Source organism: Pseudonaja textilis, chromosome 2, assembly GCF_049901715.1.
Source record: "Pseudonaja textilis isolate UNSWEBS1 chromosome 2, rPseTex1.2, whole genome shotgun sequence".
Taxonomy (NCBI): Eukaryota; Metazoa; Chordata; class Lepidosauria; order Squamata; family Elapidae; genus Pseudonaja; species Pseudonaja textilis.
The window spans coordinates 189,732,480-189,759,673 of NC_141991.1; the positions used below are offsets into that span (position 1 = coordinate 189,732,480).

A 27,194-nucleotide genomic window follows, 5' to 3' on the forward strand; every position below is an offset into this window, starting at 1 on the left:
GTTTAAGAAACCTAAAATTAGCCTAATGGAAGTATTACTCTTCACCCCATATGTCCTAATTTATCTTGTCTCGTTATTTCTGGTTAAACTGGATTATAAATGAGAAAATCTGTACATTTTTGCAGAATCAGCAGATACTATAAAAAGGATTAAAACATAGACATGAGTTGAGTCTGCTGAGTAGACAATAAAGAAAGACTTATTCTGTTTCTCTAGTCCAGGGATCTCCAACCTTGGCAACTTTAAGACTTGTGGACTTCAACTCCCAGAATTCCTCAGCCAGCTTTGGGAGTTGAAGTCCAAAAATCTTAAAGTTGAAGTCCATAAGTCTTAAAGTTGCCAAGGTTGGAGACCCCTGCTCTACTCTCTCTAAGGTGCATTTGAGAGCCCATCATGTACAGGTAGTTCTCAAATTCAACCATTTGCCTGAACTTACAACAGCACTGAAAAAAGTGACATGATTGTTTTTCCCACTTTTGATTGTTGAAGCATCCTCATGGATTCAGAACACTTGACAACTGATGATTGCAGTATCCCAAGGTCATGTGATCACCTTTTGTGACCTTCTGACAAGCAAAGTCAATGAGGAAGTCGGATTCCCTTAACAATTGCAGGGATTCACTTCACTGAGGCAAGAAAGGTTATAAAATCAGCAAAACTCACTTTAGAGCTGTCTTGGTTAGCAATGGAAATTTGGGGCTTAATTGTGGATCTAAGTCGAGAACTAACAATCCACATCCAACCCTGCTGACTGAAAAGCTTTACTCTTTTTTTAAAAAGGGGGGGATAGAATTAGAAGTTCAGGGAATACGGTTTGTTGCGAGTGGGAGTTTTCCATTTCCTGAATTTTCCAGAAGCTGGAAAAGTCCAAGTCATTAAGGGAAGAACATTTAATTTAGGAAAGTTTTATTCCTGTAGAAACAGTAAAAAAATATAGCAATGGACGTATGTTACATTTTGTATTTCCATCTTTTTATTTTTTATTTGGGTTAATCTCAAGTTCTTTATTTTTGTGCACTAGTGAGGGAACTGGATGTAATTTCAGCTTTTATTCAGGTAGAGTATAAGTAGAGTATAGGTAGAGTATAAGAAAATGGCTTTTCTTTAGAACATGCTTGTGGTTTATAATGATAATCTCCAGTGTAAGCGATTGTAGTAGGGAGGATGGAAAGGAATAAAAGAGAGCAGATGTAAACGATTAAAAAGAATGCATTAATCAGTTGATAAGTTATCTTCCAGGTAGAAAACGGATTTCAAATCATTCACAGATACACAAGAATTTTGCTTGTACGATAGTTAGCAGAAAAACACCCATCCTTTCTATAAGATTTCCATAAACCAATTGCTCATTCAGAATTACTTCCAGATACAGAAAATTGAAGTTGCTATACCATGAAATCAATACACTTCTGCATCAACTGTCACGATATCTGACCAAGAAAAAACATGGGACAAGTAGTTTTAGCATCCATTTACTCAGAATAAAAGGCTAAATCTTTGAACAGAGATTTAGACTTCACTCTAAGGTCAAGAAAAAAGATCTATAGAAAAGAGCTCTTCTCCATGGAGAGCTGTTTTGCAAGTTGATCATCTTCAAAAGCTTTTCTTTTTGAAAAAAGCCTGATAACAAAACATCCAGCTTAATTTAAGGCATACTAAAGAAATTCCTTGGAAAAATTCAATTGTAGTTTTAAGACTGTGGCACAAATTTGTTTATCACTGCATCTGATTTTAATGAGACTTTAGCTCTTTCTACAATAAAAGGAAAAAATAAGAGATATAGATTGTATTTCCAACTCTAAATGTCTAGAAGTATCTTCAAAAAATGTAATCTTCAACATGTACTTCAAGTCCATAACAGAGTCTCAAACTTCTCTTTCAAAGGGATTAAAATGGTAATAACTACTGCTTTAATAAGTGAAAGTCAGTCACACGCATAAAATCCACATACTCTTCCTGAGTAAAACGTGCATGAAAGTATATCAATAGAAATGTTAATTTTTGTCCTTTTTAATTGAAGTCCATGAGCAAAGTATCATCTTACTGTTTTGCTAAGATTAGAAAATCCAATGCCAACGCAGGTCATTAAGACTTTTTCACCTCCCTTTCGTTCATCTTCAAATGGTTTGGTTTCAATTTTAAACATAACCTGGAAATAACTTCTCAAGTGTCGCAGGAATTCAATTCTAAAAGAAAAGGAAAAACAACTGTAAGTATAATTTTCTTTTTCTAAATTGTAGTCAACACAAACAACATCTGCATTTCAACAGAAAGTACCTGTTCATAAACAATGTCTACCTGATTATTTGTAAAATACATTACTTTTCCATTGTCAAGGGTTATAAGTTTAAAAAAAACATAGGTAAGCAAAACTGCGTATCGCCAAAGTAAAGTTTCCAATTAATTAAGAAAAAAGACAGGTGAAGCTAAAAAGCATTTATGATTAATATTTGGAGATTTGTAGAAAAACTGCATGGAATTTTAACATTTCCAAAAATACTACTTGGAGAAGTTGGCTTCATAAACTTATTACCAGTTTAAAAAGATTTTTTTATTATGCAGAATGTCTACACATTCCTATACTACTGATGGACTATTATCCATCAAAGAGGCATACAAGTTCTTCCTCTCCTTGCTCTATCTCAAAAACTCCTACTTGACTCTCAAAAGCATGTAACTATGCCCAGCAGTAATTTCATAGCATAACCCATCTCATTGTGATGGCACTATCATTCTTCAGTTATCACAGTACTGTACCTTTCATACATACAGCACCGGTACCATGATAACCGAAAAAGGACAGTTCACAGTCTAGTTGCATTAACATTATTGCACTGAAGTACCCCAGATCATCTGCAAGCTGAAAAGAACCCCATTTTTCCTTCTCAAAGTCCCAGGTGACAAAGCATGTGCAAATCTTCATACTTATATCACTGTCTCCTAATTCTCTTTCTACAAATGAGGAACTTAAAAAAAAAGATATACACAGAAACATGATAGTCACACTACAGTAAGAACAAAAACTGGAGTCATACGAAGGCCAGCCAACACCAACTAAAGAACGGGCAGCTGTGATTTCACATTGTTGTGCTTATAATAACAACTATCCTGCCTTTATTTTATACATTTCAAGGCAACATATTTATCCCGCCTTTACTACTTTATTTTACAAATAACTCCAGTCAGCATATACATATACATACTACTACTACCTGCTTATTTTCCCTTCAACTAAATTCCTGTGAGGCGAGTTGGGCTGTAAGGAAATGACTGGCCCAAAGTCACTTGGCTGGTTTCTACGCCTAAGGAAGGACTAGAACTCACATGCTCCTTGAAGCTTGTCCAATGTCCTTACCACTTACACCAAACTGGCTCTCAGATCCAATTGAATGGATCTCAGTTTCTCCTGAACACTGACTAGAACCTGCTGAAAATTATGACATGAACACCTGCTGTTTCAAAATATGTTCTACTCAATGTCATTGCTATCAAAATTGCAAGCCAGGGAGTTACTCCTGGTAACAGACACTTTACAAAAGAACATGTTATCGTACGTATATGATTCGTGTTGGCCTGTGTCTATATGACCAGATGCAATCTGTCCCTGCAAGCTTCATTAGCTTGATTCATAGCGAACTGATAAGGAAGTTATTTGATGGCATTATATAAACAGTAATAACATACTGCATGGCATGTTTAAACATCAGCATAAGTGGCTCTTTTGGCAGCTATTAACTGTTCCAAGTAGCAGCCATTAAATGGCTTCCTGTCACTACAGTTGACAAACTGAGCAAGAATAATTCGTCCTGGGTGTGGATGAGAAAACTTACGTGTAAGGTGATAATGGTCCTAGAAGGACTTTGGAGACATCTTGCTGCCCAAGAGTCATAAGAAGTAGAATCAGGCTTTGGTTTATGGAATCCACGCAGCCTCCCTGCAAAGGAAATACTTTAATCATTAAGCTTTCTGGTAGCCACAACTATAGATAAAGAGAGGAAAGGAAACTGGGAGAAAGCAAAGAGGAACTCTGCTCTTGTATTTCAAAAGTCAAAAAATAAATTATTTTCATAAATCCAATTGCACGGCAGCATATTCAAAATTATATCAGAGATTTCTATATAAATAGTCCTACAACTGTTTCCCAAAATTGAAAATGTGACACACTCTTAACTCTCAGTGCTGTGCAATGTGCAACAGGAGGCACATGGTAATCTATTTCACAAGGACAGCTTGTTCTATGGAGGCCATCTCAGCCTGGGTGCATGTGAAATACAAAACAAACAAAATCAGAAACTGAAGCGCCCTCACAGTCACACGATCAAAACTCTGGTGCTTGCCCAGGGGCAGTTTGACTATCTCCTCCTCTTTCCATCTTTGCTCATTTGGCCATCTTGGATCATTCTGATGCTGCCACTTCCACAGAAGCATTAGGCCTGAAGGGTCTTCAGCAGTCTCATTCAACTACCGCCCCACCTACCTGGGACCCTACCCTAGCCCCAGTGCCGCCACTTCCAGCCCCACACTGTGGCCAGACTTCCCAGAGGCCCCCACTACCTGTGCTCCATAGGCCCTGTCACCTCCATTTGACCTTCACTGTCTTCTGCTGTTGACAAGGCATACCTGGCCTGGCCCTATGCAAGGCGGGTACTGGCCATACCAGGCCTTCTTCCTGAGACTGCATGAACCTTCTCCAAATCACACATGGCCTTCTTGCAATGCTTCTGAGGCCTGCCAAAACATCCTGAGAAGGATATACACAATTTGTGGAGGGATGGGCTTGGCTAGCAGCTGTTTTGCATAGGGTCAAGCTGGGCGTGTCTTGTCAGAAGTGGGAGGAAGACAAGTGAAAGTCAGCTGGGCATAACACGGCCCACTGTACATAGGGCAGTGGCAGCTGAGGCATGCTGTGGTGGTTGATCATAGCATGGGGCTTGAGGGGACACTCCTTGGGCTGAAGTAGAGGCCTGGGGTGGGAATGGCTGGCTGAGAAAGCTGAAGGACTCAGTGCTGCTGGTGCCACCGCTGCCAAGGAATGCCACTGTGCTGGGTAGCCAAAGGAGCAGATTTTGAGGGAAGGAGTAGAATAGGCAAGCTGGAGGAATTCAAGAGGAGCAGTTCCTTATCTTACCAGGGCTCAGAATTGGGAGGGACCAAGCTAGGAATAACTTTGATAGAGTGGATCCTTGCCCAATGACTGGTGGAACTTGGTTAATAGGGACTTCCTTCACCAAGTGATGAATTCATGTGACATCACTCTTCACAGCTGCCTCACTTAGCAATGAAAATTCCTGTCCCAATCACCATTGTAACTTGAGGACCATCTTTATAGACTACTTGCAGTCGCTAACCAAAAGAAAGGTGCATTTTATTTGTTGTATTTTGGGGAAAATACTTTTTTATTTAGCTGTGTCACTGCCTAGAGAATTTAAAGCTTATGTTGTAATAAAATATGGGCATAATTAAAATGATGTAACTAAAATTACATAAACGTAAATATGCACAGAACTAAAATGCATAGCTCTGCATTTGAAGGAGGCATTAGCACAGGCTTCCTCAACTTGGTGCCACACTTTCCAACCAGCTTGGACTCATGAATGAATGTGAGCTTCTAAAAGAGTCTTCCCATCTCTGGTGCTTTCCAGATATTTTGGGATAACCAGGTCCGGATGGCCAGAATTCTGGAAGCTCAGAATCCAACTTATATGGAGGGCACCAGGTGTGGGGATGGACTAGCAATTCTTTCTCAGAAGAGCCTTAGAAGCAGCCACTTACTCGGTAGATCTCTTCAAGGAGTAACTTTGCACAGTTCACACCAAGGTCTTCTGGAAGTACAGCAGCACCCTGCCCCTGGGGATTGGAGGCCAGTTCAGCACTAAGGAAAGTCCCATTTGTAGTCTCAGCCACAAGAAACAGACCAAAGCCAGGAGACCTGAAAGAAAGATGGGTACAGAGGAGAAATTGAGGGGTAAGTTTTGGAGGAAAGGGGATATATTTACTTTTAAATCTTTGACAAAAATGTCCAAACCTTGACAGCCAAGGTGGTTTCTTTATCACGGACAAGTGTTTAAAAATACACAATAGTCCAGTGGTAGTCAACCTGGTCCCTACCACCCACTAGTGGGCGTTCCAGCTTTCATGGTGGGCGGTAGGGGTTTTGTCACCTATTTCATAAATCACCATTACTGAGGAACCGGTGGGCAGTTAGAGAAAATTTTACTACTAACAGAGATACAAAAGTGGGCGGTAGGTATAAAAAAGTTGACTGCCCCTGTGATAGTCAATCCAAACACCCATCATAAATTTGATGTCATTCATTTTTCTTATTATCTAGGAACATAACAAGCCGCCTACCACTACCAACAAGCAAATGGCCCACTAATCCAGCAATTTCTACTCTGACCAGCAATAGCTTTCCAAGCAGCCTAACAAAGGGGATCTCTCAGTCCCTGCTGCCAGCCCCTTTCAAATCAGGATCAAATCAACGACTTCTATGGGCAATGCACCTGCTCAACCCCCCAATGATTGATATACAAATGAGGGAGTCAAAAGAAATCCTTTCCTAGAAGTTTTGAAAACAGGTGAGGGCCAGCAGCTCTAATCAGGTCTCTATGATGTCAGAAGGATGGGAGAGAGCTTGCTAACAGGTTCAAAAAAGAGAGGGCAAGCTCTCTTTCTCCAAAGACTTATCTTAGGTAGTTATTCCAGAATGAGGTTATATGACCTAATGGGTAAATAATTAAAAGCTGAATGGGCTAAAATAGGCAGAAGCCATCCGTGGCTACATGAAGTTCCCCTTTGGGATCCACAAAGAATTCCTAGATTGTATTGCTGATAACCCTTGATAGCAATGAATACTATTAGATAGTATTGTGATCGCATGAAAATCACTGAAGCCATAATATAAACCTTCAAAAGAATTATCTGAAAACTTACTTCCCAGAGCTGGTCCCTTTCATATGATCTGTATGAATGTAGATATCTGGTAGGAATTTATTCAAGATGCTCCTGGCAGAATCCACCATTCGATTTGCTATCTGTGGGGACACCCTGACCGAATAGCTGGTTTAGGAAGCTAAGGAAATGTTTCTGAATATATTTGAAAGCAAAAAAAAAAAAAGGGTCAAGCACCAAAAGAGGGCCTCTGGTGCATTTCCTTCATGAATACATGCATATCTATGCACAATACTCATTTGAATATTTTGCAACCACGAAAAGCAAAACAGAGAATGCAAACTGGAAACCAAACAATGCATGTACTACTTATACCAAAGTTCTTCTGGTTCAAAAGTTCATACCAAATCCATTTGACTACGATATTAACCCTGTAGAAAGCTAGAGTGATGTAATATTGAATTCCAGACAAATTGCCAACTTCAAAGCAGCCAACTCAACATGGAAAAAGTGGTGGCAACTCCTCACCTGGCTTTGAAGTTGAGGAGATGGCTTGTGTGATTTAATGTTAACCAACGATTTAATGTTAACAACCACCAGAAATCAGATGGTAGTTACCCCCCATTCCCTGAAAATAATACCTGAACCTAGCTCCAGTATTGTCATTATTTGTAAGAGATAAAGTTGGAAGAATGAAAATCACACAGGAATCTGTTTTATATAACTAATGAAAGTACTGTACTCTATCTTCATGTATTCTGCTCTGGTGAGTGTCACAACTGGATTATCTCTTTATTATTTTGTCATGCTATCATGATTGTGTTTTATTAGTAAAAAAGCTCAGCCGTAGTTAATTTATTGATATTAATCCAATTAAACAAGAAACTTAGATACGAATGGACTCATGAGGAATTAAGTGCTTGCATAGTCTAGTATTGTTTTAGGATTTTGTTCTACAGCTGAGGAAAAATACGGTAATGGACCCATCTGAATTCCACCTGCTCAATGTATGTTATGAAAGTGAATATTTTGCAAGAAAGTTCTGGCTACTTATTCACAGCTCAGTTATTGATGTCTTTGTACTTCACACCCATCATGTGCAGTGTCATATCTAATACTGCAAAGCATCCTGCTCTAACCTATCGTTTGCTTAATGGTATAAAGTACAATTGGTTGAACCTGCATGATATGCTAAACCATAAATCATGGCTCTCAGAAAGCATCGGTTGCGCTCATATAACACAATAAGCTAAAACAGAGCAAATCACATTTTATAAATTGTGTTTTTATTCCATCTTTTCTGGGAAGCTTAATTCCTTCCCTAAACCTATCCCCCACACCTCCATATCAGCAACCCAAAGAAAAGATTGATCCAAAGTCAGTCAGTGACTTCCAGGGTAACATCTTAACCGATCACACTATATTGACCCAGTGTGACGCGTGAACTCAGTAATTGATCTCAGCAAGGATTACTTATACGTTAAGTCGGGCATGTCCAATTTGGGTTGCCTGGGTCACACTGAGTGAATAGGAATTGTCTTGGGCCACACATAAAATATATAATAAATGTATATAAATAATGAACTTCTTTTATTTATTTATTTAGTTTGTATTTTTATTACAGCCTTGTGGGGTTGCATCCTAGCTATCCAGGGCCACATGCAGGGCCGCAGGTTAAACATGTCTGTATTAAATGGATACAGAACTAAAAAGTCAACCTTTGAATGAAAAGAGCCGTCTAGAATTCTCTTCAGATACGTTCAAAGAAGGATACGCCATACCTCTGATACGCTTAATTTTACCAGGATCAATGTATTGAATAGGTTTTAATACTTTCTTCACAGGACAAGCAAAGATCACTTCCCCTCCTCCTTTGGGGGGCATACCTCGCCTTATTATCTGAAAACAATAAAAAAAGAACCTTGACTGCCAAAAATCCAGAGGACTGATAATATTCTAATAAATTAATGCAGCTGCCAAAACAAAGAGGAAGAAGATGAGGCTACAGATACTATGGACAAATATGAACTCATAGAAATTAATTTTATAAAGACATTTCCTAAGTGCAGTGAAGTTCCGTTCAATAGCAAATTCTTACCTTCAATTCTAATTCTTCACCATCAATTCCAAATCTTTTCAACAAAGGTAGAGCAGTTGCCTTCAGAACATCCACCTGATTCATTACAAAACCTTTTTTTATTAAATGAGAACACTTTCATTCATTACAAAACCTTTTTTTATTAAATGAGAACACTTTCAATATTGAAGCAACAAGAAATTAAGTCCATTATGAAAAAAAAAAAAAACAAGTTTGTACATTAACTCACAAGTTTTTAAAAAGCCAAAATCATATATTAGCAACCAATAAATTATATCAAGAATATCACTCAATCCTGATACATAAATTAGCTACTAATCCATTCTTGTTTCAGAGGCACTGAATGCCACTCATAGCCCAGTGTTTCTAGGTAAACATTTCTATGAAAGAAACTGAAGTTACTATTGTAGCACATTCATATAATGTGTAGTCCTTGCTGTTCTCTGAGCTTGATGGCTTTCTGCAGGCATTTCATTACCCAACCAAGTAACATCATCAGTGCTATGAGGGACTGAGGTTTGCTTTCTGTTTATATGCTCGTGGTTTGCCTTGTCATGTTGGTGGGATTATAGTTTTGTTCTAAGTAGTTCCTTGGACAATTCTTCTCACCAACACTGACAGGGCAGGTCAGTGGGGATAATATTTTGGCATTCATTTACAGTCATTTTATCCAACAACAGTGAACACTCCATTCTGCACAATCAGCTAACCAAGCAGATATTGGAAAGGGGAGTCAACTGGCCAAAAAGGAAACCGTAACTGGTCCTCATCCATTTTTATAAAAGGTTAAAAGGAGATGGGATATAGTTTGCACCACTTCTCTCCTTCTCGTGTTTTATACGAAATGTAAGAAAGGGTAAAAGTGCAGATATATTCAGATTGTCCAACTGATGGAGAGTCTCGGAACCTATAAATATCTTTCCCTGGTTTCATTTGTAGACTTGAAGATTTATTAAGACGTTGGTGAACAGTTATCCAAATACATACATGGAATCTTGAAAATGAATGGCATTTTCAGTTATGCTTATGTTGGTCAAGATCAACTTATAAGGACCAATGCAGAGTATATATATGAGCGGACTGGGGCAAGCAAAGTACTCAGGGGTTCTCCCTAACGCTGTTTTTCCTCAAGATTTATTGACATTGATTTTTAACAGGACAGCCACAAAATACTGCATCCTGTCCCCAAGGCCACCCCTTTACAGACGTTTTCTATATAAGTTACATTATTTGGGAAGACAGAAAAAGAATCTGCAATAATGGAAACATACATAGATACGAAGATGTTAAGAAATCCCATGTTGTCCTTGGGAGCCACCACATAAAAAACCCGCATGGCTATCAATGGCTTATCTACCTTTCTTCTACAGGCTTCTCTATGCACTAGATGGAGCTAGTGCACTCAGTATTTGATAGTATACTTCCTATCTCTCTCTAATGCCCAAATCCTCATTTCCTGGTGGGATTTTCATAAGGGAATTCCATAGGGGAACTACATATTCAAGAAGACTGTGCTTGTGGTATCAATGAATCCTTTGAATTTTTGTGTATGGGTCTCATTGCATGTAAAAATGAGGTGGGGCTTCAGTGCAAGTAGTCTTTGACTTACGACTACAAACGACTCCACCGCTGAGCAGGGTAATTGTTTAGTGATTCAGGTGTGATTTACGACCCTTTTTTTGCCATGATTGTGAATCGAATCACCAGAGTTATTAAGTGAATCATGCAGTCATTAAGCAAATCCAGCTTCCCCTCATTGACTTTGTCTTCAGAAGCTGGCGGGGAGGATCGCAAATTGTGATCGCATGATCCCAGGATGCTGCAAACATTGTAAATACAAGCTGGCTGCCAAGCACCTGAATTTTGATCATGTGAGAGTGGAGATGCTGCGCCAGTCGTAAATGTGAGGACCAATTATAAGTTACTTTTTTCAGGGCCAGTGTAGCTCTGAATGGTTGCTAAACCAATGGTTGTAAGTTGAGAACTAGCTATAGTGTGGATGCATGCTATTTTGACACACACACATCCCATTCCTACAGGATGCCCCGACTCTTATCCCGTCAAACTCACGTCGTCACGGCAGCGTCACGTGATGTATCAGGACTTTTTTTCCGTTTGCTAAACTAAGCAGGGGCATGGCCAGCACGTGATGCATCCAGCCCATGGGCCTGGACTTTTGACAGCCCTGCTCTATCCCATCCCGTTTCACTATATTCTGTGAAAGTACTGCGTGTACAGTGCACTAGGAATAGGAAAAGATGAATTGGTAGGCCTTCAACTTACTGATGGATCTATCTGATCATTGGTTATACCTCTGAGGACAATTCTTAGTGCATGTTTCATGAATGGGGCTAAGCAGAGAAGACTCTCTAGATAATATCCAATACTACGATTTTCGCTACAATCATGTTCCAGTGAACCTCCATGGAGCAGACCAGGCTGGTAGTACAAAGTTGTACCTGTTTAAAAAAACAGAAATGTTATTGCAAAAGCTGTACAATAGAGACTTTTGCAACACATATGCCTTGCCTGTCAATCAATCCCTCACACACACAAATGACTCTACGAACCTACAGAAGGGCTTTGTAGTAGTTAATTCTCACTGTGAAACCAGGACATTACAGCAATGGGTGGGAAAAAAAAATAAAGGTCAGGAATGGCAAAATGCACAGAAAGGGAAGTGTTAGGTCTCCTTTCTCCCTCCCTCCCCCCTCTCTCTTTCTCTCACACACACACACTCAGACTTGTATTATCAGGTGTCCTCTAAGCAAATTTACCCATAATTAAAAATAAAAGAAAGCCTTACAAAACAAAAAAAAATACTCCCTTAGTAGATATAATTTACAGAAACGGCAAAATTGATTTGCTTGATTAGGAAAAAGATAATAACTTTTATGGACTTTTTACTAAAAATACAAATAAAATAAACTTGTGATTTATGGGCTCGATTATTAGAGAGGATAGAACATGGAAAGAAGGGAGTCACAGTGCAACCCTAGAGAAAGGATAAAGCACAAATGTGCTTTATAACTGCAAAGAAGATTGGAAATCACTTCATTATATCTTTCTTTGTTTGTCACCCTTTTTTCTCTTTTATTCCTTTTGTATTTACTTTTCATTTTTTAACTTTACTTTTACTTTTCTTCAATTTTGTATTGTTTTCACTTTGCCACCAGCTCCAAGACTGGAGCTCGATTTATGCCGATAGCACTAAATATATATAATAATTACCTGTTTGGTTTATTTCAATCCTAGAACCATTGGTTATCTTGTCAATCAGCCTGAGAAAGTTTGCTTCAAAATCTGTCAGAGAAACATACATCAGATTAGATTGCTAGTATTCAGCAGCAATTCCAAGAATCTTTAGGGCAATCTTCACAAATCAAACAGCATGTAATTGTGGTCATATTACAGTTAAAATAGTTTGTTAATCATGTGATTAAAATAGAGAAAATGAGTAAAATCTATTCCGATTTTACGATTGAAACAATCAGTAACGGTAAGATTTTTTTCCTTCCAAAAATCTCCTATTTGCCATTCTATGCATACAGTCATACAACAAACCTCTCCTCCATGCAAGTATTCAAAGGTTGGACTGCACTTTCCAATGTTGCAAAATAAAATATGCACTATTGTTCTAACCCAGTTCCATTTTTCTATTTAACCAGTTTCAGGCTCTTTGAAAAAGATGAAACAGCATCACTTCCTGTGATATGGATCATGCACTAGAATAGAATAAGAGTAGAGTAGAGTAGAGTAGAGTAGAATAGAATAGAATAGAATAGAATAGAATAGAATTCTTTATTGGCCAAGTGTGATTGGACACACAAGGAATTTGTCTTGGTGCAAATACTCTCATTATACATAAAAAAGATACATTTGTCAAGAGTCAAGAATCATAAGGTACAACACTTAATGATAGTCAAGGTACAATAAGCCAGGTACAATAAGCTGGTACAATAAGCCAGTGGCTCCCAACCTTTTTCGAACCAGGGACTGGTTTCACAATTATTTATTCTTCCACGGACCGGTACCTGAGTAACATGAGACTCCACTGCCATCGGGACGGCTCTTCATTCAAAGCCGCCCCCACCACTTTAACAATACTAAGGCGCGAGCACCCAAACGCCGCTTTCCAACTGAAAAACCGGAAGTACTTTCCAACCAAAAACCTGGAAGCAACTGAAAACCCGGAAGCGCTGTCGAAACAAGATGGCGGTGCCCAAGCTTTGTGGCCCGGTAAAAAATGATCCACGGACCGGTACCGGTCCAGGGACCGGTGGTTGGGGACCCCTGCAATAAGCAATCAAATCATACTAGAAAACAGTCAATATATAGGTTTTGGGGAAGGGAGGAGGATAAAGGTTATTATATATAAATTATTTTGGAAGATTCATTGCTGTTGTAAATGTTTATGTTCCTTTGATTTATTTTCTGGGGGTTTAGAAATTGACCAGTAGATATGACAGGCTTTTATTGTTGCAAATAATCAGTGCACGGTTGAAATCCCACGCATTCTCCATCAGTTGTAAATAGTCTGAAAATCCCATATCTCTCTCTATGCTTAAATGGGCTTTCTACTGCTGAGTGTCTTATTTTGAAGACTATTCATAAATTTGGGGTGCGCATATATCGATACCCTTAATTTTTTCTTTCTTTCTAATAAGTCACTTGGCTTGATAATAATTAAAATTTCTGCTAATAAAGAAGTCGTGTGGAAGAAAAAGTAGCTGATTTAAAAAAAGAAACAACACATTTAAAAAGCAGTGCTATCATTATACAATTATTTGGTGATAATGGTTGTTACATAATTGATTTCCATAGCTAGCTGCTCTGGGATGGCTGATGATTAATTTGCATCAGACTCTAGGGTAATTACAAACTGTAGTTTGTATTGACGCAGTTATGCTCTGTTTTATTATCTGGAATACCGGTAGGAGAAAAAAATGTTATCTCTTATTCCACAATTAGGAATATGAAGAGGAAAAAAACACGACCTTGAAATTCAGTTTTTTTTCCTCAGCTGGTGAAGAAGCAAGTCTGAGTCATCTTCTATCCAGCCTGAGGAGGACTCATTAAGTGTTAAGTGATTTCTTTTCCGCAGCTTAAGGGCAATAGGTTTCCCCAGTTGTAAGGGGGATATCGGCATGTCCAAATATCTATGGCTTACAGTTCATTCACTCCTCTGTTTGGCCTTAGAAAAGCCTTCAAAGAGCCCATCCAAAATATCCCCACTACTCTTCCACTGACTTGAAGGTACCTGGAGGCATTGTCGCCAGTTTTCAGACACCGCTGTCAGCTTCAGTACAACCCCAGTGCTCCCGGGATAGGAATTGCTGGGAAAATGGAGGTACCATCATTGGAGTACAGCCCCCCTCCCCTTGCAAAATAGGGAGAGCTAGCAGAAAAAAAGACAGCAAAAGGATTGCTATTGAGAGAATCGTGAATTTAAGGAAGAAAAAAAACCAGGGGGAAATATAAGAGAAACAAGGTGCAATGAGACTATCAGAGCGGACAAGAGGAAAAAAGGGGGGAACGAAGGAAATGCCAATAATGTCATTATGGTATGGAAAAGAATACAGGTAGTCCTTGGCTTACAACCATTTGTTTAGTGATGGTTCAAATTTATGACAGCACTGAAAAAAGTGAGACTGTTTTTCACACTTACAATCGCTACAGCTTCCCCCATGGTCACATGATCAAAATTTGGCAATTGGCTCACATTTATGATGGCTGCAGTGTTTTGGGCTCAGGTGAACATCTTTTGTGACCTTCTGACAAGCAGTCAAAGAGGAAAGGAAGCCAGATTCACTTTACAACCATATCAACTTAACAACTGCAGTGATTCACTTAACAGCCGCAGCAGGAAAAATTGTAAAATGAGGCAAAATTCACTTCACAACTGTATTCTTCACTTCACAACAGCATCTGAAATTTGGGGTTCAATTTTTGTCATTAATCAAAGACTATCTGTATTTTATCCTCTATAATGGAGGGGAAAAAATGGTGGCCGTGCAGTGGGGGTGGGGGGAAGGATAATAGAATCAGGGCAGCCATAACTGCAAAAATAGGGGATGTAAAAGACATTTGGGCCAGAAAGAAGGCTGAATTAACAGAAAACAATACAGGTAGTCCTTGACTTACAACCATAACTGAGCCTAAAATTTCTCTTGTTAAGTGAGACATTTGTTGAGTGAGTTTTGCCCCACTTTACAACATTTCTTGTTAAGTGAATCACTGCAGTTTGATAAGTTAGTCACCTGGTTGTTAAGTGAATTTGGCTTCCCCTTTGACTTTGCTTGTCTGAAGGTTGCCAAAGGGGACCACATGCTCTTTGGACAGAGCAATACATAAATATCAACCATTTGCCAAGCATCTGAATTTTGATCATGTGACCATGGCGATACTGCAAAGGTCATAACTGTAGGAAAAGGCCATAACTCACATTTTTCAGTGCAGTTGTAACTTTGAATTGTCATTAAACAAACTGTTGTAAGTCGAGGACTACCCGTATTCAGAGAAACCTCCAGTACAACAGAGACCAAAGAAAAAGCATGCCGTATTGCAGAGGTGTCAAACTCAATTTCACTGAGGGCCATATCAGGATTGTTTGACCTTAGTGGCTGGGTATGTGTGGCCAAATTGACGTCACTCATGTTGGAGCACCTGTGGTGGCCTGAGAGCTCTGTCAGCCCTCCCAAGCTCCGTTTTTGGCTGCAATGGCCTCCTGCAACCCTTTGCCAGGGAAAACGGAGCTTCGGAGAGCCACCCGTGGCCTTCAAGAGCTCTATTTTCACTGGCAGGGGCACTATGGGTGGTCCTTTGCTCTTATCAGGGCGGCCCTGGGGGCCAGATCTAAGGCCTTCAGTTTGACACTCTTGCTATATCAGAATAGAATAGAATAGAATAGAATAGAATAGAATAGAATAGAATAGAATAGAATAGAATAGAATAGAATAGAATACTTTTTTGGCCAAGTGTGATTGGACACACAAGGAATTTGTCTCGGGTGCATAAGCTCTCAGTGTACATAAAAAAAAAGATACATTCGTCAAGAATCATAAGGTACAATACTTAATGATAGTCATAGGGTACCATAAGCAATCAAATCATACTAGGAAACAGTCAATATAAATTGTAAGGATACAAGTGACAAAGTTACAGTCATACAGTCACAAGTGGGAGAGGATGGGTGATAAGGAATGATGAGAAGATTAACAGTAATAGTAGTGCAGACTTTGTAATAGTAGAACAGTGTTGAAGGAATTATTTGTTTAGCAGAGTGATGGCTTTCGGGAAAAACTGTCCTTGTATCTAGTTGTTCTGGTGTGCAGTGCTCTATAGCATTGTTTTGAGAGAAAGAGTTGAAACAGTTTATGTCTGGGATGTGAAGTGTCTGTAAATATTTTCATAGCCCTCTTTTTGACTCATGCAGTATACAGATCCTTGGCTGAATGCAGGTGGGTAGTAATTGTTTCTTCTGCAGTCCTAATTATCCTCTGAAGTCCGTGTCTGTCCTGTTGGATTGCAGAACCAAACCAGACAGTGATAGAGGTACAGATGATAGGCTCAATAATTTCTCTGTAGAACTGGATCAGCAGCTCTTTGGGCAGTTTGAGCTTTCTGAGTTGGCACAGAAAGAACATTCTTTGTTGTGCTTTTTTGATGATGAAAGAAGCAGGGAATTATCAATAAAGGATTAATTAAAAAATGCAGTTAAAATGTTTTCCCGGTTTGATTTGAGATGGAAAAACTAAGCCAGACATACAGAGGACAGAGGTACCAAGCAAAAGTGAGGCATAGTAGTAGGAACTTCCATATTTGCTTCTATGTTTTCTTCCAAACATCACAGGATTACAGGAGGATATATATTTTCTAACTGTCCATGTTTACTAAATTAGCTACCACAAACACTTCACGTGGCTTGTGAGTAGATTTTGAGTGCCAACATTTTAGCTCACATTTTGTGTTAGTTGCTTTGGGGTCCCTGGCAATTTATTCCACAGGCACACAAGCAGAAAATGTTTCACAGAAATAATGAACGGCTACTACGTAATAATATAAGGCCAATAAAGAAAAAAAAACCAGGATGCTAATTGAGAAAGGGTAGGGGGAAAAAGGTATGGGACTTGGGAGTCCCAAGCCAACAAGGCTCACCAAAGCAGCTTTGAGTGCAGCATTATAGCTGCTTCCAATTGCTGCTAAATTGAAATAGAAATGTGATAGAAGCTCTTCGAATGACACAAATCTTATCGTTTATATCACTGCATTGAATATAAAGGAGACCCAAATCCAATTCCCTGGTCTCACCCATCTTTTCTCCTGAACCCACTTAATTCCAGAACTGTAACTCAGGCACAACAAAGATGAAAAGCAACCCTCAGACAGAAAAAGCTTGTGTATTTTTCGAATAAAACGTGTTTATGTTTATATTCCTTCTTTTCACTAGGAACTTCTGTCTGAACGGATTCATTTCATTCCCAAGCCCAGTCTGCAGGTTAGATTTAAGACATATAAATTTGCCAAAGTGACACTTCTTATAAATCTGAACTCAGGAGTCCCCCATCCATCACTCTAAGCCCCAGGTGGTCTCCATCACTTGATAGCTCCTCCTGGCAGCCTGACAATCAATCATTAGTCTACTCTTAGTTATAAACCTCAATTGGGTTAGAAAAGCTACCCTTGCCAATATTGGAGATTCTCCAGCCCAATAAAAGCTCTTACTTTCTTAATAAACAATAGTAACAGAAAGAATGCAATCTAGAGAAAGATCAGCGAAAGAAAAGATGAATCATTCTCTTTTTTTTTTTCCAGTAGTTAAGGCAGTTATATTTTGCATGGGCACACAAATCCTGATCCAGCAGCAGATGCGTGCTTTTAGGCTGATAAAGTTGCCTGCCAGTGTTACAAAGTAGTGATGTAAAAAGGGAGATAACTACAATTCTGTCTAAAGAACAAAGAAATACATATCTGAAGTAGTTGCTATGTATTCAGAACATAGTACTGAAGTGTTTGGACCTTCATCAATTAACTAAGTCACTAAGAACTATATACTTCTGATCATGACAATGCAATCAATCAAGAAAGTGACTGTAGAAGCAACTGATGAAGTAAAATACCAGCCTATCTACTAGATGCAAAGTTCAGAAGGACACTCTAGAAAAGTATGCAACAAAAGCTTTTAAAAATATACAACCAGGAATTGATTCTTCCCAAAACATTTTAAAATTGATCTACTTCTAACTTTAGCAATTAACTGGTTTACAGTTTAATAAAAAACATTTGTAAGTGGAACAAATTTTGGTTGCAATACCACACACAATAACAAAGGAATAATTCCCAATAGAGTGAAACTAATGTCCAGGAAAGCAAGTATAATTGCACTTAATATCCTATGTAAAAAATCTATATGCCACATTTTTCATTGCATGAGGCAATGTAGAGAATGATTAATTAAGGTCATTCGTGTAATAATTATTTTTGAATTCTGAATGTCTCAGCTGCATGCCCTAATCAGAGAGGATAGGAAAAACTCCTTTATGAAACCCTGCAAAGCGGTGTTCTTAACCCAAACACCCCACTGTGCCCAACAGATTCAGTCACACCATCACGCTAAGTTATGGTTTATGTATGGTTTGGTAATATGTGTGAATTTAACATAACAGCTTAGTTTAAAAAACCATGGTTTGAGAATATTTGGTTTAGCATGATATATGGACAATAAAAAGTAGCATTCTGAGTCCAGTAAATAATACTACCTTCTGAGTAATACTACCTTTTATTCTTAGGGAGGAATGGGGGAGGGGAAAGTTACAGCTCCTTTGTGTGACTGTGAATGAATCTACTATCGAATTAGCTTGTTTGATTCAGTGTATTAATTTTGGGCAGGTTGTTGTCTTAGGAACATCTCACCCAGAAATGGCCTGCTGATGCACAGATGGTTCAGGGAAGGGTTGAAAAAGCCATTGCCATATTCTACAGGTAGTCCTCTACATATAACCATAATTTCTGTTGCTAAGTGAGACATTTGTCAAGTGAGTTTTGCCCCATTTTAGGACCTTTCTTGCCACAGTTGTTAAATGAATCACTGCAGCTGTTAAGGGAATCTGGTTTCCCCCTTGATTTTTGCTGGTCTGAAGGTTGCAGAAAGGGATCAAGTGATTCCAGGATTCTGCAACTGTCAAAAATGAGTCTGTTGCCAAGCCCCCAAATGTTGAATCAGTTGATCATGGGATGCTGCAAAGGGCGTAAGTGTAAACATGGTCACGTCCCTTTTTTCTGTGCCATTGTTTGAACAGTCACTAAAGGGACTGTTGTAAGTCTAGGACTACCTGCAATCTGAAGGGGGTAAAAAAAATCATTTGACATTCTCTAAAGCCTGATGTATGAAATAGACATGGTGCCAAAGCCTTGGTAGGATGGGACTGGCATATCGCCCCATCGATTGCTAACCCAGTGGATCGAACCGAGCTCTTTTTTTTTCACACCACACAATCTTGCGGATTCCACAGTCCTTTTTTTTTTAATCAAACAGCCTGACCACTCGGGCTCTTCTCCCAAAATTGGGCAAAATCAAAGAGGCGGCTCCGTCTTTTGCGCCCCGATTTGAGGGGCGCACCTGTAGCCGCCGTTGCCTCCGCGGGAATTCAATCCACCCGCCAAGTCTCCTTTCAGCGGGCGAGCCTCCAACCGGCACTCGCAGCAACCGCCCGCCCGCCCGCCCCCTTCCCAAATCGCCCCCGCGGGATTCGCCCCGCAGCTCCCGCCCTAACCAACCTCTAAGGCCGGGGTTGTCCTCCTTGGCCCTGATCTTGCGGATTTTCACCGGCCGGCCGCTCAGCGTGGAGAGCACCAGCCTCTGCCGCAAAAAGTTGCTCCCGACATAGCTGAGCGAAGGAGCCTGGCTCGCCATTGTTAAGTAGCCCGGGCGCCGCTGGGCACCGGCCGAGCCCCCACTTCCCCTCAACCGCCAACCGTTGCGGATGCCTTGTCGAGTCAAGCGACGGCCGAAGCTCGCTCCCCGGGCTTAGGATCCCAGCGCCTCCGCCGATGGTTTTTTTTTTTTTGCCCCCGCGCAGTTTTCCCAGCGCGCATCCACGTGGTTTGGACCAGGAAGATGGAACGCGGAGACAGCGGCGGGGGTCAAAGGACAGGGGGCGGGGCCTGAGGAAGCGCCGCCAGGGAGCTCAGGCGATTGGATCGGCGGAAGGAGGAAGGAGCCACGAGAGAAGGAGAAGGAGGCTTGGAGGGAGGATAGTCTGCGGGAGGGTTTGGAGGGTTTCCTACGCGAGGACGGTACGGCAACCGGGAGCGTCTTTTCCCGGTCGAGGGGGATTAGGCGGTGTGCGTAGGAGACGGCCAAGCACCAACCGGCCAGCTCATGTGGGTGGTTCCATGGCCCACGGGTCTTCAGACTTGCCAACTTTAAGACTTGTGGACTTCAATTCCCAATTCTCAGTTGGCTGAGGAATTCTGGGAGTTGAAATCCACAGGTCTTAAAGTTGCCAAGGTTGGAAACCCCTGCTATGGCTGGTCTAGAGAAAAGGGGTGTGTGTGTGTGTATGACATGATAGCGGTATTCCAGTATTTGAGGGACTGCCGCAAAGAAGGACAGGGACTTATTTTCCAAAGCACCAGAAGGCAAGACAAGAAGGCAGTGTTCTAGGACCAACTCTCTTCATACTCTACATAAATGACCTCTGTGATCATATTAAGAGCAACTGCGTTCTCTTCGCTGATGATGTGAAGCTATTCAACACCACAGACAATACTGCTACCCTTCCAAGAGATGTGTATCAGAATGGTCAAACAAATGGCAACTTCAAATCTCAACAAATAAATGCTCTGTCTTAAATATTGGCAAAAATAAAATAAAATAAAATACAAGCTGAATAGTCAAGAGCTTGTTGATGATCCAAGCTCTGTAAAGGACCTTGGAATACACATCTCTAATTATCTAAGTGCTAGAGGCCACTGTAACTACATAGCCAAAAAGGCATTAAGAGTTGTTAACCTAATCCTAGGTAGCTTTTTCTCTGGTAATATCACACTACTAACTAGAGCATACAAAACATTTGCTAGACCAATACCTGAATACAGCTCATCAGTCTGGAACCCACATTACGTATCTGATATTAGCACAGTTGAGAAAGTCCAGAAATATTTCACAAGAAGAGTTCTCCACTCCTGGAGTCTTCCGGTTTGAGCTTCTTCGGCGACAGACCGAAACCTCGTCTCCGCGAGGCTTCAATCCGTGCTCACCACTGGAGCACCCCAAGCCGGCTGGTTTTGGGGCTAAGCCACCCTGTAGAGGTGGTGAAGAGGAGGGAGACTGCCTGCAGGGTTAAGGAGAGCCGCATCTCTCCTCCCCAGCTGGCCATTACTCCCTTTCCTGAAGGCGGTTGTAGCGGTGGTCAGAAATGGCCACCACAAAGAAGAACTCGACCAGAAAAGAATGTGCAGGAGGAAGATAAGAGAAAGTTTTGGTTGACCGGGTCAAACAGCAAAAGCAACAAATAAGGTACCCTGGAATTTAAACTTAACAACATTGTTCCCAAATAAGATTTTGAAGCTGCGAAGGAGAGAGAGAAGGGAAAGGATTGGGTTTTTTTTCTTCCCTTCCTCATACTGATAACAAAGAGACTTAAGCAAGAAATTGAAAAAAAATCCACTTTGATATTAATAGGCATCTAAGCTGAAGATAAAAGTCAAAGGGATAATAAAGATTTCTGGACATTTAAAAGTTTTTAAAAGCTGGAAAGGAGAAAAAAAAAAGAATAGAAGGGCAGGATCTGGAAAAATGGAGGAGACTGCCTGGAATTATGGAATGGAACTGTAATTAAAAGGAACTTACAGTGAAATTTTAACAAGATTCCTCAAAGATACATTTTAATTGAAACTTGGTAACAAAGTAATAGAACCCCAGGAAGAGAAAGTGGAAAAAAGAAGCAAGTAGAAACAGCCTTGGATTATTTGGTGATTTTTGGTTTTTGTATCTAGATGACTAAAATTAACCAGGTGGTTGTTTAAAAGTTTTTAAAATGGTATCACTCTTAGAAGAACTGAAAACGGAACTTAAAAAATGGAAAGAAGATGCACAAGAAGGGAGAAGTTCTTTTGGCTTCCTGTTTCAATTCTTAGAAATGGAGATCTGGAACTATGAGAAGCAACAAGAAACGCTTGCAGAACAAGAAGATTGGGACAAAGAAGAAGCCATCTTTAATAATCAAATAATTTTAAGTGGGGGGGAAAGAGAGTGAAAGGTTTAAGACTAGGAAAAACAACCAAAAAGAACAATTTGAAAGATAAGTATAATATTAGAAAGCAACAGAAGAGGGGATTAGAAGTAGAGAGACGAGGGGGTAAAAAGGGGAGGGAGAAGAAGAGGGGGAAGAAGGCAAGGAAAAGAAGTTGTAAAAAACAAACAAGAAATAGAGAAACAGAGAAAAGATATAAAGATTGTAACCATAAGCTTGTTTAGAGATAATGGGTGAAAATTTAATTGCAAAAGGGATTCTGCAAAGGTACATAAGATAGCATTGTTATATTACAAATAGAAATAATTTAAGAAAATACGATGATGGATAAAATATTTACTGTAATATAGTGGGATGTTTGTTAATAAATAAATGAATTAAAATGATTGAGAGAATTAAAAGGGAACATTTTTAATTATTAGTAATGATTTATATAAATATAAGTGAGAAATATGGGGAAAAAAGAATTAACTATAAAAAGTTTATAAGTGTACCCAAGGAAGTATATTTAATTGAAAAGAAATGTTAAAGAAGTTAAGATTTTAATGCATATTAATGATAGAATTGAATTGGAATGGAATGTGTGCTTTATTTACATATATATATAATTTTTTCTTTTAAGAATATAGTCTCTATTTTAAGAATGTACCAAGCAAAACTCAATTTGAAGTTATTGTTAGGAATATAAGTCACCTAACAGCTATTTGGGTTAGGAATATATAAACCAGGTTAAACATTTTAGTACTATGTCTTTAAGAGATTGCAAAAACTGCAATTGGGTGTGGTTTTTGAAACGGCCATAAGATGGGGCCAGAAACCTGGATTGTTTTAGTCTTTGTCTAGAAGAGAGTGTGTCTGAGTGAGTATCTCTGTTTCCTTCTGTTGGAAAGCATTGCCATTCCTCCATTTTTCCTAATTGACTGATATTACTGGATTTGATGTAAGTCTGATACTGAACTGTTTTTGACACTGGAATTTGATATTTGGATTATCCCTGGATTGAAAAACTGACTGATTTACCTGTGAATGACTTTTGGACTGCTTATTTTGGACTTTGCTTAAACCTTTCTGGAAGTAAAAACCTACATTTACTGTACTGTACAGTGTATCTGTGTGCTCTGTGTGTATTATTCCAACACTACTCTCTATACGTCTCCCTGTATGCGCTCATTCTCTTAATGGGGAATTACCTCAACAGTTATGTATTATATTGAATGCTATAATCTTAAAGGTATACATTTGCTTAATAAGAAAAGATAATGTGAAATTGAAACAGGACAAAAGTATAAATATAATGATTTGAATTGAGATGAGATAATTAAAACAAAGTTGAGAAAATTAAAAGAGGGGAAAAAGTATGTAGAAAATATAAAATGGTAATAAGATATGGAATAGAATATAAAAATAAGCATGAAATTGAGTTTTGTGTCTGTATGAAGAAGTGATAACCTGAGACCATGCTATTTTCAAAAAAAGATGTTTTATTTTTATTTTGTTTTTGTGAAAACCCAAATAAAATTTTCAAAAAAAAAAGAGAAGAGTTCTCCACTCCTCTACTCGTAGAATACCTTATGCCACCAGACTTGAAATTCCAGACCTAGAAAACTTGAATTACGCTGTCTTCGGTCTGATCTAAGTATGGTATATAAAATCATACATTGCAATGATTTACCTGTCAGTGAATACTTCAGCTTCAACCATAACAATACAAGAGCACACAATAAATACAAACTCAAGGTTAACCGCACCAAACTTGATTGCAGGAAATACGAGTTCAGCAACAGAGTGGTCAGTGTCTGGAATACTCTACCTGACTCTGTGGTTTCTTCCCCAAACCCCAAAAACTTTAACGTTAGACTGCCTACTATTGACCTCACCCCTTTCCTAAGAGGTCTGTAGGGGGTGTGCATAAGCGCACCAATGTGCCTACTGTCCCTGTCCTATTGTTTCTTTTATTTTTCTTATTATGTACCTATTTCATGTATTCATAACTATGAATATACTTATACCTATTATCTTGTAAGGGACTGAGATCTATCTATCTGCCATCGGCTAGCTCAGTCTCTCAAATTTGCTTGCTGTGTGTCTGCATTGAATTTGCTTGCAAGCAAACTTCAGTCCTAAGGGAGGTTCGGTTGTGCTTAGCTAGAAAGCAAGAAATCCAATCATTTCCTGCTTCCTAGCTAATCTAAATCTCCTGGCACAGCAGAATAGATGATGGTTGGAAAAAGGAAAAATAGCAATTTAGCAGGCAAGTTTGCTGGGTAAGGAGTGAGTAGATGGGGAGGCCGCGGGCCGTGTGGGCGGCGCAGCCTTGTGTTTCTGCACAGCCTGGATTAATTGCTTTTGGGGGGGTGCTCTGGGGGTGAGATTTTTCTGCAGCCCACCAAAATTTTCTCACAGCCCACCAGTTGGCGACCGCCGCTCCAAACAAATCAATCATATTTTGGTTTAGTGAAATGATCTATTTTGGAAAGGAATTACAGATAATTGGAGCATACTTATTGCCATCCAGATGCTAGACTCTCTTTCTGATCTTTCTAGACATCATAGCACTCTGGGGTCCTCTGAGAGGAAGAGCACTCTATTATATAAATAGAATTAATTATATCATTATTAAATCATCATAATCTTCCACTTATAATCCACCCTTCTGCCTTTGTCTCTTCTATTTTCTTTCCATTAAAAATCATTTGAACAGGAAAAGATTAACTTTTTCCACATAATATTAAGGCATGTTTTGTTTATTCCTATTTACAGTTAGTCCTTGAACTTACAACCATTTATTTAATGACTGTGTGAAGTTACAATGGCACTGAACAAAAATACTTATGAGTATTTTTTGCCCTTATAACCATTGCAACACCCCTGTGGTCATAGGATCAAAATGCGAGCACCTGGCAACTGGCATTATTGATGACAATTGCACTTTCCAGGAGTCATGTGATTATCATTTGTAACCTTCCCAGCCAGCTTTTGAACAGTCACTAAACAAAGTGAATTAGCTGTACTACTTTTCCAGATTGATTCACTTGTTGTCCACTTTATTATCATTTATTGCTTTGCAAATAAATACCTTTTATATTCTTGGTGGTGGTTATTTCCTTTGCTAAACACAATATTCTAAAATATTTTAATATTCAGTTAAATAGTTTTATTTTCATGTCTTTGCTGGTCGCTTTGATTTATAGATGTTTTAAAGTTTTAAAATTGATTTTACTGTCTTGGCTTTTGACTTTATTGAAATATTATCTTAAAACTCTCATTTCTTGATTAATAATAATTATAATTATTAAACTTGTATGTCATTCCATTCTAACTAAGATCAGAATATAAGGACAATTTTGTTCCATAGAATTTTAATAGAATACTGTAGAAAAATTGAGTCAAGTTGTCCATTCCAAAAATTAGTGACACCCATTGGTCAGTGATGGTATTAACAATTACATTTTTTAAACTTTAGTATTGTTCACTTTATCAGCCGAGTAGGGTAAATGCATGAAATGGGTGTATTGTACTCAGGTGACCCTGATGACACAGCTAAACCTCCGGGTGGCCTTAATGACTCGCTAAAAGAATACAAATGACCAGCTGTCTGCATGGAGTATAAATCCTTCTATCCACCTCCATCCAGTTAGAGCTGAAGAACCTTTTTGGATGAGAAATGAAACCTCTTCAAAGAAAAACCAGAAAGTCCAGTTGCCTCTTGAAAAAGCACCTTTGGGACTGGACTGCTAGCTAATCATTTAAATGTGTTGAACATGCAGTCTGCTTATTCATTACATTGATAAATGTGGCTGGCTGAGGTGATTGTGCACTCTGGATTGATTCTGGAGCTTTTGTTATCAAGAGGCTTTTCCTGAAGGCCTCTGAAAGCAAAATGGAGGCGGCACACACATCAATCCAGACCTCGTTTCTCAGCTACAGAGGTCTTTCCGCAAAGCCTGTAATGGTGAAATGGAGGCCAGGAGTGATGTGCACAAGCAGTGACAAGTGGCTGCAGAAGAAGTAGGCTGGCAGTGGGGTCCTGCTGAGCAGGGCTATTGGTGCCGCTTCCACAAAGTAAGTTAATGGAAGACAACAACACCCCAAAAATAAAACCTGGTGCCTTTTTTTGGTGGCAAAAATATATATAAGACAAGGGAAACGTGGTACCTGTATTTAAAATTTGTAACATTGAATGGCTATGATGTGGACAGAGGAATATCTGGACACAAGACGTTTAGTGATGATCAAAGATGTTTGGACAAGAATAATTACTCAGTGTACCTTTAGCAATCTGTATAAGTTCAGGATACCCTTAAGAGTTCACCACACATGAGAAGGTGACAGGCATCTCTAAACTGCATTATTTTAAATGATATATGTATATGTAGCACCAGTTTACATTAATGTAATAAAGCTAATGCATGCACATGCACAGCGCTTTTCAGGTGAATGAAGGATGTATGCAGCTATCTATTAGAGTTGCATATAATGGTGAAATGTGATTTCTCTCACAAAAGTGAGAAGCAACTTCATCAATATCAGAAGAGTATATTCATGGAGGAAAATTTAAAAACCACTATTTTAAATTGTCTGATAGCATAGTGGAAATATTTGTGTAGTGCATTAAGTATTTCAAAAAATCAAAATATGGCTACATGAGTAATGGAGATATATATAATTATTTTTGCTTCTCTTTCTGCTAAGGGTCTTATTTTATCAAAAACCATCCATTTTTCAATTAGTCCTTTCTTAAAAACTATCAAAAGCTGAACAGGGCTACTATTAGAAAACAGAAGTACAAAATGCAAGCAGTTTCATTACTTGAGGTAGCTTGGTGTGAGAGACAGTGGGAACATATAGGAAGTTTAAAATAACTTATTTTATCAAAAGAAGAAACGGATGGCACAGTGGTTGTGTTGCATTACAGTGACACTAAAAGGTTGTGTAACTTGCCATGTACA

The 27,194-nt window shown here is 39.1% G+C and overlaps 1 protein-coding gene across 1 annotated transcript; it reads right to left on the reverse strand.

The window, feature by feature from the left end:
- Positions 1 to 950: 950 nt before the first annotated feature.
- On the reverse strand, positions 951 to 20,143 carry RCL1 (RNA terminal phosphate cyclase like 1). Its single transcript, XM_026703734.2, has 9 exons — positions 19,766 to 20,143; positions 12,221 to 12,292; positions 11,273 to 11,448; positions 8,990 to 9,064; positions 8,666 to 8,790; positions 6,934 to 7,059; positions 5,773 to 5,929; positions 3,831 to 3,934; positions 951 to 2,186 (listed from the first exon to the last, which is right to left on the reverse strand). The coding sequence occupies exons 1-9, from the start codon at positions 19,899 to 19,901 to the stop codon at positions 2,036 to 2,038; spliced, it is 1,122 nt and encodes a 373-aa protein (XP_026559519.2). The 5' UTR covers positions 19,902 to 20,143; the 3' UTR covers positions 951 to 2,035.
- Positions 20,144 to 27,194: the final 7,051 nt, after the last annotated feature.